At 43.9% G+C, this 13,346-nt stretch overlaps 1 protein-coding gene and 1 long non-coding RNA gene across 4 annotated transcripts in view; one reads left to right on the top strand and one right to left on the bottom strand.

The window, feature by feature from the left end:
• Positions 1–3,434: 3,434 nt before the first annotated feature.
• On the bottom strand, positions 3,435–7,919 carry LOC133271630 (uncharacterized). Its single transcript, XR_009744203.1, has 3 exons — positions 7,811–7,919; positions 5,689–5,783; positions 3,435–4,589 (listed from the first exon to the last, which is right to left on the bottom strand). It is a non-coding gene; the product is annotated as an uncharacterized LOC133271630 (long non-coding RNA).
• A 24-nt stretch (positions 7,920–7,943) lies between these two features.
• The window catches only part of MTNR1B (melatonin receptor 1B), a 30,308-nt gene continuing 24,905 nt past the window's right edge, over positions 7,944–13,346 (top strand). For all 3 annotated transcript variants that reach the window (XR_009744202.1, XM_061457901.1, XM_061457902.1), the window contains exon 1: positions 7,944–8,282. Coding sequence is in view for 2 of the 3 variants with exons in the window: in XM_061457901.1 (XP_061313885.1) it covers positions 8,063–8,282 (220 nt within the window). In the remaining variant the exon portion in view is untranslated. The remainder of the gene's footprint in view (positions 8,283–13,346) is intronic.

Genomic DNA, 13,346 nt, shown 5'->3' with positions numbered 1-13,346 from the left:
TTTTCAGATTTGTATTCCACTGAAATACAATTTAATCTAAAATGAACCTTCCTTTGCAATTTGTGGGAATGCCACATAAATATTTATGCATGAAAACATTCCATTTATCATCAGTTGCACTCCCCAACACACATCCCCTCTGGCAGCTCACTGCTGACCTCACTGACAGGGAAGAAGCAGGTCAGAAACCTGCTGAAGACAGAAACAGCACTTTGCTTACATTTACATCACTTCTCTGAGATCAAATGGTAATTCCTCTTTGCTCACTTTCTGCCACTTAGCCTGGTCATCGCTGTTGGGATGTATTTTTCAAGGCAAAACTAAAGTCCAAGTGGAAGACTGAAAGAGCAAGTGCATGTAACAGCATGTAACTAGATAAGCTTACTTCTTTCCTCTATGTCAGGTTTAAACATAGGGCAACCACAGCGTGTTCCAAATTGCTTCCTGAATTCTTCATTTGACATTCTGCTTCCAGTCACTTCCTCATGTCAGCAAAACAAAGTCTGGCAGTATTTAATTTCTTAATGTTTGAGTTAATAATCATACTGAGTTAAAAAAACAATTCTGAACCATTTCCACAAGTATACCTCCAGGCATTTTGTCCAGTTAATGAATTCTAGTCTATGCATGAATGGTTAACATTTACCATAAATATAACTTTGTCCTCTGATATGATTTTGTCCTTTGTGCTAGGAGAGTGCCAGAAGAAAAGCATGATTATTACTGCACAACAAAGTAGTTGAAGATTCTTTTGAACCCTTTCTGAAACTGACACTAAACTAAAATCCTAAACTAGATGCATAATTTCAACATTAAGTAGAAAAGTCTAGTGCAGTGGTTGATTTAATACCCATAAAACACACCTCACTTCAAAGAGTTTAATAGATGAAACTCACATGGAATGAAGACCATCACATTCAGGTACTACAATGATGTTTCTCTCTTAAACACTCTTACACTAATTGAAGTGGTGTTTAGAATTCATGTTGACTATCACTGAAAAGAGATACGTCGCTCTAAATGCATTACCCCCAAACAGCAGCTATACTCAGGGTGGTTGATAATTCAGTGGATCAACTTGTGTATTCAGGCAAGGCAATGGATCCAGACAAGAAGTTCCAATTTACACCATGATCTACTGTGCTGTTCCTCACCCCTGAGAGACATAATCCACCTTACATTGCCACCAAATGGCACCACACCCTCAACCATTGTTGACTCACTGGTACTCCTGCTAGTTATCCAAGTGAAAAGGCCAGACTGCTGCCTCTAAATCACAGGTAACAGTGGAAAAACAAATCCAGCTAAGAACATGATGTGGTTCACATGATGATGGTTATCAGAAAATTACCTATTCTAATCAAGCAATCACCAAGTCTACCTAGCTTTTTAGTCCCATGAGTCCATTGCTTTCCAGCTCCAGTCCCAGTCCTTATTTCCTTGGCATACAAGAACCAAGTGGGTACAACACCATGTAGTTTTAGATTGAAGCGCCCTAGGAAATGGGCCACTGTAACCTAAGGTTCCTATGGAAATGGGACTGAAGATAACCAGGCCTTCTATTAACACATCTGTCCTTCTGTTAGTTTCTCCCAACAATTTTAAACTTCTGTTAAATTCCACCAAATTTGAGTCATGGCCTGGCCTCAAGCTTTGAGGTTACTCTAGAAGCTTTGTGAAAATCAGGAGCTGGCTAGAAGAGACAGAACCAGACTTCTGCTCCTCTGGGAAAAAGGCAGCTGTAACTCTGTGTCTTGTGCATGTTGTGACTGCCACCTGACTGATCTCAAGTGATATATCTCAGCTGATACTTTGACACTGTGACAGAGCTCAAGACAGTGCAGTTCATACTGTTTGGGATAACACTGGTGGAAACTGGTAGTGAAGAAAGAAACTTGACCCCCTCTTTTATAAAAAAAAAAGCTGCATTTAATATGTGAAGTCATTTGACTCACTAAAGCCAATTATACCTTGATTCCAAATTTCAGCTCACATTGAACTCATGGTTAACCCTGTGAAGCAGACCATCTGTTATGGCTGGTATTGGCAGAGAACTACAGGCTGTTTTCCATGCAGGCCATCCAGGACAGCTTTGCATTAATTTAAACAAAAGACAACAAGCTCCACAGCAAAATTCAATATATTTTAAATTATTAACTAACTCTCAATTCTCTCCCAAGAAGTGCATAAGTTTCCTTTATCTCACTTTAATGTGACAAAGGAGACAAAGAAATTAAGTTAGTTAGCCCCAGTGTGGTGGCAAATCCATGGGACAGACACCACTATATTGTCAGTTCAACGCTCCCTCCCCAGCCCATCTTGGCTTTCTGGCTGTGACAAAACTAGCAGCTGCTTGAGAAAACAAGCTGAAGAACAGAGGTAACAGCTATATTAATGCTACATGAACAAGGGATTGTGGCAGCTCCCTTTAATAGTTGTCCTGGGTTCAGCAGTAGCAGCCATTTTTCTCCTTCTTAGTAGCTGGTGCAGTGCTGTAGTTTTGACTTTTCAGCCTGGGAGCAGCACTGATAACACTGATGCTTTTAGTTGCTGCTCAGTAATGTTTACCCTGACCAAGGACTTTCTGAGTCTCATGCTCTGCCAGGGAGGAGGGGAAGCCGGGAGGAAGCAGAAACAGGACACCTGACCCAAACTAGCCAAAGAGGCATTCCATACCACAGCACGTCATGCCCAGGATGCAGAACTGGGGGGCAGTTACCCGGAAGGGCTAGATCACTGCTCGGTCGGACTGGATATCGGTCGGCAGGTGGTGAGAGGTTGTATTCTCTTCCCTTGTTATTTCCCTTATCAGTATTATTATTGGTGGTAGCAGCAGTGGTTTGTGTTATACCTTAGTTACTGGACTGTTCTTATCTCAACCTGTGGGAGTTACATTCTTTCAATTCTCCTCCCCATCCCTCCAGAAGTGGGGGGAGGAAGAGGGGGGGGAGTGAGAGAGCTACTGATTGGACTTAAATCATGACAATAGTATAAACCAGTTTTCTGCTGGCTCTGATTTCCACCTTAAAAATGATGATTATGGAATTAGCCTTTCACCCCTGAAAAATGTACGTTCAAATGTTAGTTTGGGTCATGGATGAAAACCTGTTTCTTCCACTCCAGCCTAGCACTTATATGTTAGAAAACCATGATTCAAATAGGCAGAACAGTCCCAGAAGCAAAATAGCAAGAGTAGCTTGTATAAAAGTATACATAGAAAATGTGTGTGTATATATATAGTAAACAAAGTACATATATACATATATCTACCTACTGTAAAGAATAGGAAAGGTGGAATAGCTGAGCATGTTTAAAGATAGGTTGGCTTTGAAATGTTGACACTGAATCCAAATCAGGAGATTAAGGTCTAGTTTTAACCCCTTAGAGTAATTTCCACCGAGGGTCCCCTTTAATTACTAACATTGGAGTATCTGCTTTAAGATAGTCATCAAAGATCCTCTTCAGTTTCAGCAGAAAGACATGCACAAGGTTATCTACTCCACCTGCCTTTCACAACTATCCAGTGATGACAGTCCTTCCTTTGGAAGTAGATATCTCTCTCTGAGGTTGAGACATACCCAACCTAAATCCCTTCCTGCTCTCCATCTTTGTTTTTCCCAATCTATTGAAATTGAAAACCAGGTGACTTTTTTTATTGACAGTTCTCAGCAAAAGGATCCTGTTATGTACCATGAAAATTCAATGTTACTGAAATACCAAAAAATTATTGAGAATAGAATGACAGATCTCATTTTATGGGCAATTACCAGCAGGAAAAAATGGTTGGAAAATTATGGGCAAAATAACCCTTCCCACACTAAGGCTTTGGTGTTTACTTAAAAATATTAACAGTGCATGGGAAAGAATGAAAACCAGATCAGAAAAAGCTGCTAAATTAATCTTCTGTTCCTATAGATAAGATACTCTTCTTGATTAGAGGAGATACACTTTTCCGTACAGGCTCATGACAGCATTGGACAGCCAAACAGGTTTGAGCAGTGGTTGGGCTCAAGTTGACTCAAAAATATAGAGAGCTATTTAAAAACTAAAATCAAAATTGGGTAGGAAATGAAGTGGTATGGAAGTCCAAACTCCAGCCTCTGCCATGGTGCACACTGTGAAAACAGGCACCTAACACTGACAGTTAAAATTAGGAACATGATTTGGAGACTCTATATTTTAGCTCTTAGTCACCAAATTGCTCTTTGGTCTTGCAGAAATATGTGGTCCTTGTAGCAATGTGTGCTGCCATAACAAAAAGAGAAGAGACAGAATTTCTTCTTTTGATCTACTGTAATATCCCAAATTCAAGAGATTTCACCAATACGAGCTTCTGTCCTGAAATGTCATTCAAGCTCATGAAAATTTTTTACCTGTGACTGATTAAAGATGAGTCCCTTCAGAAAATCAAATCAGTGAAACACAGAAAACAAAGCACATTAATGTATCTGTAGGAAGCAGCCATTTGTCTTCAGAATGAAAATTAAATAAAAGAAAAAGAAAGGCAAACAAGAGAGTACAGCCATCGGCAACAGGGCGATGAATGGAATATTTGATTGTTCCACCATCCAGGAATTCCTGGTCTTATCCTGCAATACAAATATAGAAAACTTAGATTGCTTTCAAAAAGAAACACAGAACAGTTACTTTTCCTAGAAACAGAATAAAATTTCCCCAAACTTAAATATATAAAGGTCTTAGCAATCCAAGTGTGAGGTATATACCTGGAGTATTGTGAAGTATGTACCTGGAGTACTGTGTGCAGTTGTCGTGTCCTCAACATAAAAAGGACATGGAACTGTTGGAACAAGTCCAGAGAAGGGCCACAAGGACGATCAGGGGACTGGAGCACCTCCCATATGAAGATAGGCTGAGAAAGTTGGGGCTGTTCAGCCTGGAGAAGAGAAGGCTGCATGGAGACCTCATAGCAGCCTTCCAGTATCTGAAGGGGGCCTATAGGGATGCTGGAGAGGGACTCTTCATTAGGGACTGTAGTGACAGGACAAGGGGTAACGGGTTCAAACTTAAACAGGGGAAGTTTAGATTGGATATAAGGAGGAAATTCTTTCCTGTTAGGGTGGTGAGGCACTGGAATGGGTTGCCCAGGGAGGTTGTGAATGCTCCATCCCTGGCAGTGCTCAAGACCAGGTTGGATGAGGCCTTGGGTGACACGGTTTAGTGTGAGGTGTCCCTGCCCATGGCAGGGGGGTAGGAATGAGATGATCTTAAGGTCCTTTCCAACCCTAACTATTCTATGGTTCTATGATTCTATGATTCTAATATACCCTTTCTTTGAGGCGGAGTGTTTTCTGCAACAATGAGTTATTTCATATTAACTGTCACAAGCAATAGGTTTAAATATGCATTTTATGTCCAAAGAGAATTCACTTAATTTGAAATAACGCTATTAAAAACCTGAATAAGAACATCTACAGATTATTTAAAGTTTAACATTGATAACTTATCCTTAAATAGATAACACTAAATAGAAATTCAGACATATGTTACTGATACATGGATGAAGAGTGGGAATTCAGATCAGTTGAAGACCCTGCTCTTTACAGGTTGCTGAGGCATAACACTACCATTCTGATCCCTACCTACTTGTTTTCCCACTGAGAAGTGCCAGTGCAGCCACAAAAGACAGTCTGCTTCCAAAGACAGTCCTCCAAAGCCAGCAACACTTACTGTATTGCACATTTTGTAGCAGGCTCACACTTCAGGCCAAATTCAGGCCATAGCTTTCTAATTTTTCCCTAAATCACTTGGCACACTTTTGGGAGCTATAAAACAAAATGAGTGATGGTACATAACAATTGTGTGTGGCAGGGAAAATATATGGAGTTCCTCTTGCATGGATGAACTGCAAACTTGGAGAATGCCAAGAGCAAAGCCTAACTTAAAAAGTCAAATTCGTGCTCAGGGACAGTTTAAGCTTTTGACAAACAGTTAAAGATAATAACAGTTAAAGATAATAAATCCTGTAGTAATAACAGACAGCAAAATGGTACATTTCTCCTAAAAGCACTTATATAGACACTAGAAAGATGCCCAGAGAGCCTGAGGCATGAAAATAAATGATAATATCTATAAGCTTTCCATAATAAGGCGATAGGACAAGAGTAGTACATAGATAATGGGCAGTGGGGATACCAACTTTCTGAAAAGGAAAACTGGATCAGGGTAGATAAAGGGCAACACTGTAACGCACTCTTCTTAAAGGTAGATTATTATTCACTGGAGAAAAATCCTTTTTTTGTACTGATGAATACAGAAGATCGGCATTTCCTTGGATAAAGTCCCTTTCAAATTTCTGGAGAAAGAAGAAAAATCAAGTAACTTTTGCTTCCATAAAGAATAAGCCCATTCTGTCAAGTGTGCAATTATTACTTTCCTACGGCAGAACTGCCATAATATTGGCAGGAGTTTATTTACTATTATATTAACTGTGTATATTAAGTATTCAGGAGTGACAATTCTCAGAAGTCCTTCTTTTGTTCAAGTCATGAAGCCATGAGAACTCCATCTGTAGCTTGAAAAGGATCATGATGCCTTACATATTGCCTACATTAATCAGAAGCATCTGAGGTATGATTTTTTTTTTAATGAGTGTAAATAAGACTGGTGCAAAAAACCACATACACACTTTTATGTTAGTTCCAACCAGGACTACTTCAGTGTATCTAAAATTGATTAGGAATACATTTAAATTGAAAACCAATAAACTATTTCTAATTTGGAAAAAGAAGTACACACAATAATATGCAGCATTTTCATTACATCAGTGCACAATTGTGTGTTGGAAAGTCTCAAAGAATCAGTGTGCTATAGCAAACTATTTACTGCTAGAGAGCACAGAAACTTTCCCATTCTTATAAATTAACTCAACGAGGCAGCCTATTCCAAGATTTAATTCTTGGATAACCATGAGGCATACTTTTCTCTGTGTTGAACAGCCACAAAGACAAAGAATACAGGTACACAGCAACCTCTTCTGTAGGATGTGGCTCCTGCATCACTCTCAGAAGTGGGGGCAAAACCTGGAAGCAGGATAATGATCCAGTGTGGCCTGGCTGGCCTGGAAACAATGTGGAGTAGGACACAAACCCTTTCAGTTGTGTCTGCTATGAGCAGCCCTAATTGTCAGCACATGCTATGTGAACCCACCGGTACGCTGCCAGCAGCACCTGAAACTATGGGAGCCAGGCTGGGAGCCAGGCATGGAGACGTGCAGGGTCTGTCCTTTGTTGTGTGCATCTGATATATTTAATGCAAATGAGCACATGGGATCTGTCACTTCGTGATCCCAAATGAAGCTGTGTGTTTCAAACCTAATCCCAGAGAGAAGTCTATCGATGTTCCTGCAGCTGGAAAGGAGAAACCTCTGAAACACGTTTTCAAAGCTGACATCCATTCGGAGCGTGCCCTGCCCGTGACTTTTCCAGTTACCTCCCTGCAGGGGCTGTCCTTAGTCTGGATCTGACAGAACGTTTTGCTCAATCGCCAAGCACAAGACCACGGCAATGTGAGCGTGAGACCTTCAAACCTTTTCCTGTCTATCGCACGGACTAAAGGCAGAAACGAATCAGAAGAACCCTTCTGGACGCCCAGATCGTCTGAAGGCGGGAAGGGAGGCGGGAAGCTACGAGGAGCCGCACTGAAGGAGGAGGACGCCGCCGCCGCTGCCCCCGCCCGGCCTTTCGCCGCTCTCCGCGGCTCTCCCGCCGCCACCGGGGATCACCCAGCACCGCGGCCGCCGTCACCCCTGGTCCGGGCCCCAGCACCTCCCGCCGGCCAGGACCCCCTTCACCGTGAGGGGCACCGCTCCCGCCAACCGACACCGGCCACCGAGGAGGCGGGGCCAAGGCGAAGTGCAGTGCCCGCCCCTGGGCTCTCCCATACCGCCTCGGGGAAGGGGGGGGGGGGCGCCGCGGTGCTAGCCCCGCCCACAGCCCCGCGGGGGAGCGGGAGGGGCAGCGCTCTCGGCGCGGCCGTTAAAAGCGTTCCCGCCTCACCGCGCGCCCAGTCAGTGGGGCGGCCGCGCCGGGAGCGGGAACCGGCGATGCTGGAGAATGGGTCCCTGAGGAACTGCTGCGACCCGGGCGGGAGAGCCCGCTTCGGCTTGGCGGAGCGGGGGGAGGAGGCGGCGGGGGGAGCCCCGCGGCCGGCCTGGGTGGTGACGGCGCTCTCCAGCGTGCTGATCTTCACCACCGTGGTGGACATCCTGGGCAACCTGCTGGTCATCGTCTCTGTCTTCAAGAACCGCAAGCTCCGGAACGCAGGTAAGGAAGGGCCCGAGCCCCGCACCTGAGCGGTAAAGAGCGTCCTGAGCCCCGCTTCAGGAGGCTGGCCCCGTCGGAGTGTGCCCCGCTGTGTGTGCGGACGCTCCGAGCGCTCAGCACTTAGGGTACTTCCTAGCACGCTGCTCCTCTGCCCTGCCCCAGCTCTTGAATGGGGAGTGCAGGTTGCTAATGGCTCTTAACGAGCCACCGGGAGTATCCGTGGAGCTACTGATGAGGGGAATCTGTGCAATCCGGTAAGAGTCCCGGAGACAAAGAGAACGGTCGGAGGAAGAAAGAAGGAACTTAAAACTTAAGGTACTTCTGAAGATGCTGTGATTGTGTGGGAAAGTGGCGCAGCCCGCTCTTCATCGGAGTTTACGATAGTCTTTGACAAAATTGTCCTTATTCCTCACCGAATATCCTTCAACCAGAAAGCAGCAAATAAAGGGGGTGTTTCCCTTGAACCGTGTCTTTAGTTTTTATTTGTGTGCTGCAATGTGGCTCTGCGTTTTTTAGTTGCTAAACTTATTTGCTTTCCCTTCTCGTCTTTGCTGGGCTGGTTACAAGTGCGTCAAGCTACAAAACTCTGTAGTCAGCACCATCTTCTCGGATCTGCCTCCCTGTCAGCCTATGCTCCGCTTCCCGGCTGTCCCGCTGCATGGGATGCTTTCACCTCTCGCCCCGTCCCGCTGATGCCGCTGGCTCTTATCTGATGCACGCAGCTCGGCGGGTACTGCCCGCGTCCCCGAGCTCGGCTGGTGCTGGGTACCGCTTCGGTGTAATGTGCTATTCTCGAAATAGTGGTGTATCTACTAAGGTCCTCATAGCACCAAGCAGTTCCCGAAGCTGCTGCTGCTGCTTCCTATCCTGAACGCCACTGTTTTGCGACACGCATGCAGGTCGGGGTAACAAACTTTGCTGAGAGATGAGAGTAATCTCATGCAATGTCCCCTGAGCTTGAAGCCAGTGGGCTCCGAGCAGTACCGGCACAGCTCCGCACCCGAAGGCAGCGGGCTGCTTCCTCCCAGGAGGGGAGGGAGTAGAACTTGGCTTTCCCTGGTCATTCTTGTTTGTCTGTTTATTTTGGGTTGGGGTTTTGTGTGTGTGTGTGTGTGTGTGTGTGTGTGTGTGTGTGTGTGCGTGTGTCGCTTCCCGAATGCTTTCGTGTTTCCCGCGCAGTGACTAGCTCCAGCTAACTGGCAGTTAGCAGAAGGCACTCTTTCGCCCTTGTTTTAAATTAAATCATACTTAGGAACAGAAGCAGTCTATAGAGGGATGGAACTTCTTCCCCCTAGTCATTAGAAGCCTCGCTGCACGCCAGGGATGCCGGGGGGTCACAAATCCGTGGGGGTGAGCGATCGCACCCCACGGAGCAACTACCAGCTTGAGGGAGCTACGAGTGGAATCCGGGGAGAAACGGGGAAGGAGCGGTGAGGGGCACAGTCCTCTGGCTTGTGCCTGGGCTGCACATTCCAGGGACCAAGGCGCTAACGAGAGCAGGACATCCCTACAAGGGCCGGTAAAGCCTTCCTAGGTTCGAGCTGGGGAAAGCGGCACACGCGGGAGCCGGAGCCTTCAGCTCCGCCGGCCACAGCGGGATGGGGGGAACCTCCGTCTTTCGGGACCCATGTGGGTTACCAGGGCCTCCCACCTCCCGGCAGGGGGAAGGCGGGTTCCCGGAGGGATTCGCTCCTGGGCTTCGGAGGCGATCGCCAAGGGAACCGGCTCTCGCTGGAGAGCGCGATCAGCCTGAGGAAGCAAATTCTGCCCAGGAGAAAAGGGAGGCGGAGTGGGGCTCTTATCTGAGCCGTTTCCTTGGTTCAAACGGCAGCAGAGGGGAGAATTTGGACTGGAGGAGTAATGCCTCAAAGTGTATGTTTCAGGATGCCGATCAAAGTGCTCTGTGGCGTCCTAAAAGCTGTTGAAATAACACGTGGTGGTCTTGCCTAATTGAAATATCTATTAATTGATCTCCTGCTAGGAACATCCTTAATGTGCTGTCACTGACCCTAGGATCTCTTCATCTTTGATAAGGACTGTGAAGGATAGCAGGAGGTCCTTCTGAATAATCTTCCTAAACTTAAATGCTATTTAAATTGCCAGTTCTTAGTTTTGCATCAGGGCGAGATGGCTCTTGGGGATGAAGCTTGAAAGGACAGTTTGGTAAATGTCCACAGAAGTATTTTTCATAAGAAAATTTCATAAGAAGGGATCAGAGTGGGAGAGGAATGTAAACTGATGTGGGTAGAGTGAAGGAGGGAATAGGGAGGTGGTGGGGAGCCAAGGTAGCATTTGGGAGCCTTTAGCCTCTGATAAGGATAAAGAGGATGGACAGGGCGGTAGACTTACAGAGACTCTTTTCTGAGCAAACCAGAAACAACATGTTTGTACTCATAGGAGGAGTGGATGTGGTAGAAAGTGAAATAATGAGGAACTATGGCATGAAAGGAGGGAGACTTGTAATAAGGGGGGTCAGAGAGGAACAAGATGAAGCTAGTGGAATGATTGTGACAAGGTCCAGATGACTAAAGAAAAAAGGAAGAGCTGTAGAGCTGTAGCACCACAAACACTCAGTTCTCCTTGAAGAAGCTAGTGAGAGATTTTCTTGGATGAGAGTTTGGGACTTCAAGTAAGCCACAGGTGTACAAGGAATAAATTAAGCAGCTCTGCCCACTTCTCTAGTACAAGCAGTAATTTTCCCTTAAGAAAGCAAAACAGGGCTTTCTTTGGATGTTTCCAGGATTTATCGACACTATTCTGAGGTAAGCTTTACAGAGAAATCTGATAATTGCAAACAATGTAATTATGCATCACTCTCCTTAATATTAAAGCCCGATCAGAAGTAAATCTATTTTAATGCTGTTATATAATGAGAGGCACAAGAATGGAGTGAAATAAAATATCCCATTAGCCTTTATGCTGGTAAGTATTAAACCCAGCAGAACAGAATTGGTAGGATTAGTGCTTTTAAAGATTGCTCATTCACTCCTCAAACAGTGGGAATTTTGCCAGCCTTCCAATGGAAGGATTGTTTCATAGCATACAGAATCTTCTTTCCCACGTCTAAATTTGTTTTTGGAGGGGGAGGGGAAGATTTGTGAAGGTTCTTCCAAGTAATGCATAGCCTAATTGGTATGAATCAACATGCTTGTCCTCTTGCACAACTGCACCCAGTCTTTCTGTGAGAGGCTGAGCAATTTTCTGATCTCTAAAAATGATTCAATTTACAGAAATTAATGATTTCATAATTTCTATTCTGGGAGGTGAGTAACTTTGTCCAGCACTATAAAATTAAATAAAACTTTATATATCTAAATGATAAAATAAATTTGCCCGTCTTTCTATTTGAAATGTCAAATGTGGTATGAATTTTCGAAAGCAACTATTGATTTTGGGTGTCTTCAAATGAGTATGCCCAGTTGAAGACAGCTTTTAAAGCGCTAAACTTTTGAAGTGCTGAAGTTTACATGTACTCAACAACCAGTGCTGGATGATCAAGTATCCTGAAGGTGCATCAAGTCAATCAAAACCAGTAGATGCTTTTAAGATTTTTTTAGGATACATTTGTATAGCCATACCTATAAGCATAACATTAAGGGCTGGGGTAAGAGCTAGGTAGGACGCTTTTCAGAAAGTGGGGCATCTCCCACAAGTGGGAGATAAAGGAAACTCTTTGTATTTCATTTGCCTTAAAGCTAGGATAAAATCAGGTGAGAGGTGAAAATTAGTCACGTTAACTCAATATAATTTTAAAGACCAGTGAGGACTTGAGATCCTTTAACATTAATCAGAAGGCTTAATGTTAACCTTTGTGCACTGCCAAAGAATGCAGAAACTGATCTTTTTAGTGCATTGCATCAAGACTTTTCACTCTATTCACTATTTTCCTTTCTATGTCTAACAGCTAACACAGCAGGATGAGACCCTGATTTCCCTTGGCAATGTGTTGTTGCAACACAAAATATGTCAAAATTCATCATTTGGGGTTTGGTTTTTTTTTCTGTTTTACCTGTAAGAACATGACTGTGTTTAATGTTTGCTTCTACCTAATTTGAGCATGGCTACAGAGATGGACAATACTCCTCGTATGTACATCTGTACAACATAAAACATTCCTGCACATAGAATTGTAACAAAGTACTTGTCTGTCTCCTAAATAAACATGTTGGGCAATATAACCAAGTCTAGTAGTCTTTTTCCATGCTATGTCCCTTCCCATAACCTTTACTCCACATCTCTGTGATATAGCTAATGGTATGTTTCCTCCGTTGCTATACTCTGGTTTCACTTATTCTTCATCTCCTTGGCCGCATCAATTCTCTTTTTCTCCTTTATTCCTCCCCTATTATTCCTGTCCTCTGGGGTAGAGGACAGCTGTCTCCTGGGGTGGAATTCTTCTCTCAGAACACTACAGTGGAGATACCTGTTTCTGAGCTTCTTCCCCTGGGCTTTTTTTCTAATCAATTGAAAAAAATAAGCATTTTCAGGGAGTAGTTAATCTAACTTACTTTTGACATCTACATTAGGATGACATGATTCAACCCATGAAAGTGTTTATTCCTCTTCATTAAAAACAAAGAGAATCAAGAGGGACTACCTCAACATAATCACCTATGTTTGGGTGAGAAGAAGTCAACATATGAAGTCAGAATTATGTCATTCTTCTAGTAACGTGTCAGTTTGCATTTTTAAGTGTATATATTTTCCTCCTCCTCACAGCCTGTCCTCCAACTGATCATATTGATTCAAATAAGATTGAGAGAAAAAGAAAAATCATTACTGATACAACTTAAATGTTCAATATGCTTCCTGGGTCTGGAAACCACTCAATGTAATTGTCTTTTAATATCAGTAGTGGTGCTGACAAGAATATATTTTGAGGAGCAGAGCATGAGATCCCACTGTTATGGTTTCAGCTTTTGTACTCCTGACTTCTTGAACCCTGGATCTGTGGAATTCTCAACCCTGGGACTGTGTGGGTTTGGCCTTCATGTTCTCTCTCATGTTCAGGATTGAGCCTTGAAGCTGCTTAGTATTAAGAAATGGAACATGCGAACATTACTT

Source organism: Pezoporus flaviventris, unplaced genomic scaffold (assembly GCF_033815535.1).
Source record: "Pezoporus flaviventris isolate CSIRO_AGI_PZ_B2104156 unplaced genomic scaffold, CSIRO_AGI_Pfla_v1 ptg000025l, whole genome shotgun sequence".
Taxonomy (NCBI): domain Eukaryota; kingdom Metazoa; phylum Chordata; class Aves; order Psittaciformes; family Psittacidae; genus Pezoporus; species Pezoporus flaviventris.
Note: the sequence above shows the minus strand (reverse complement) of the source record. Positions and strands in the feature narration are given on the sequence as shown.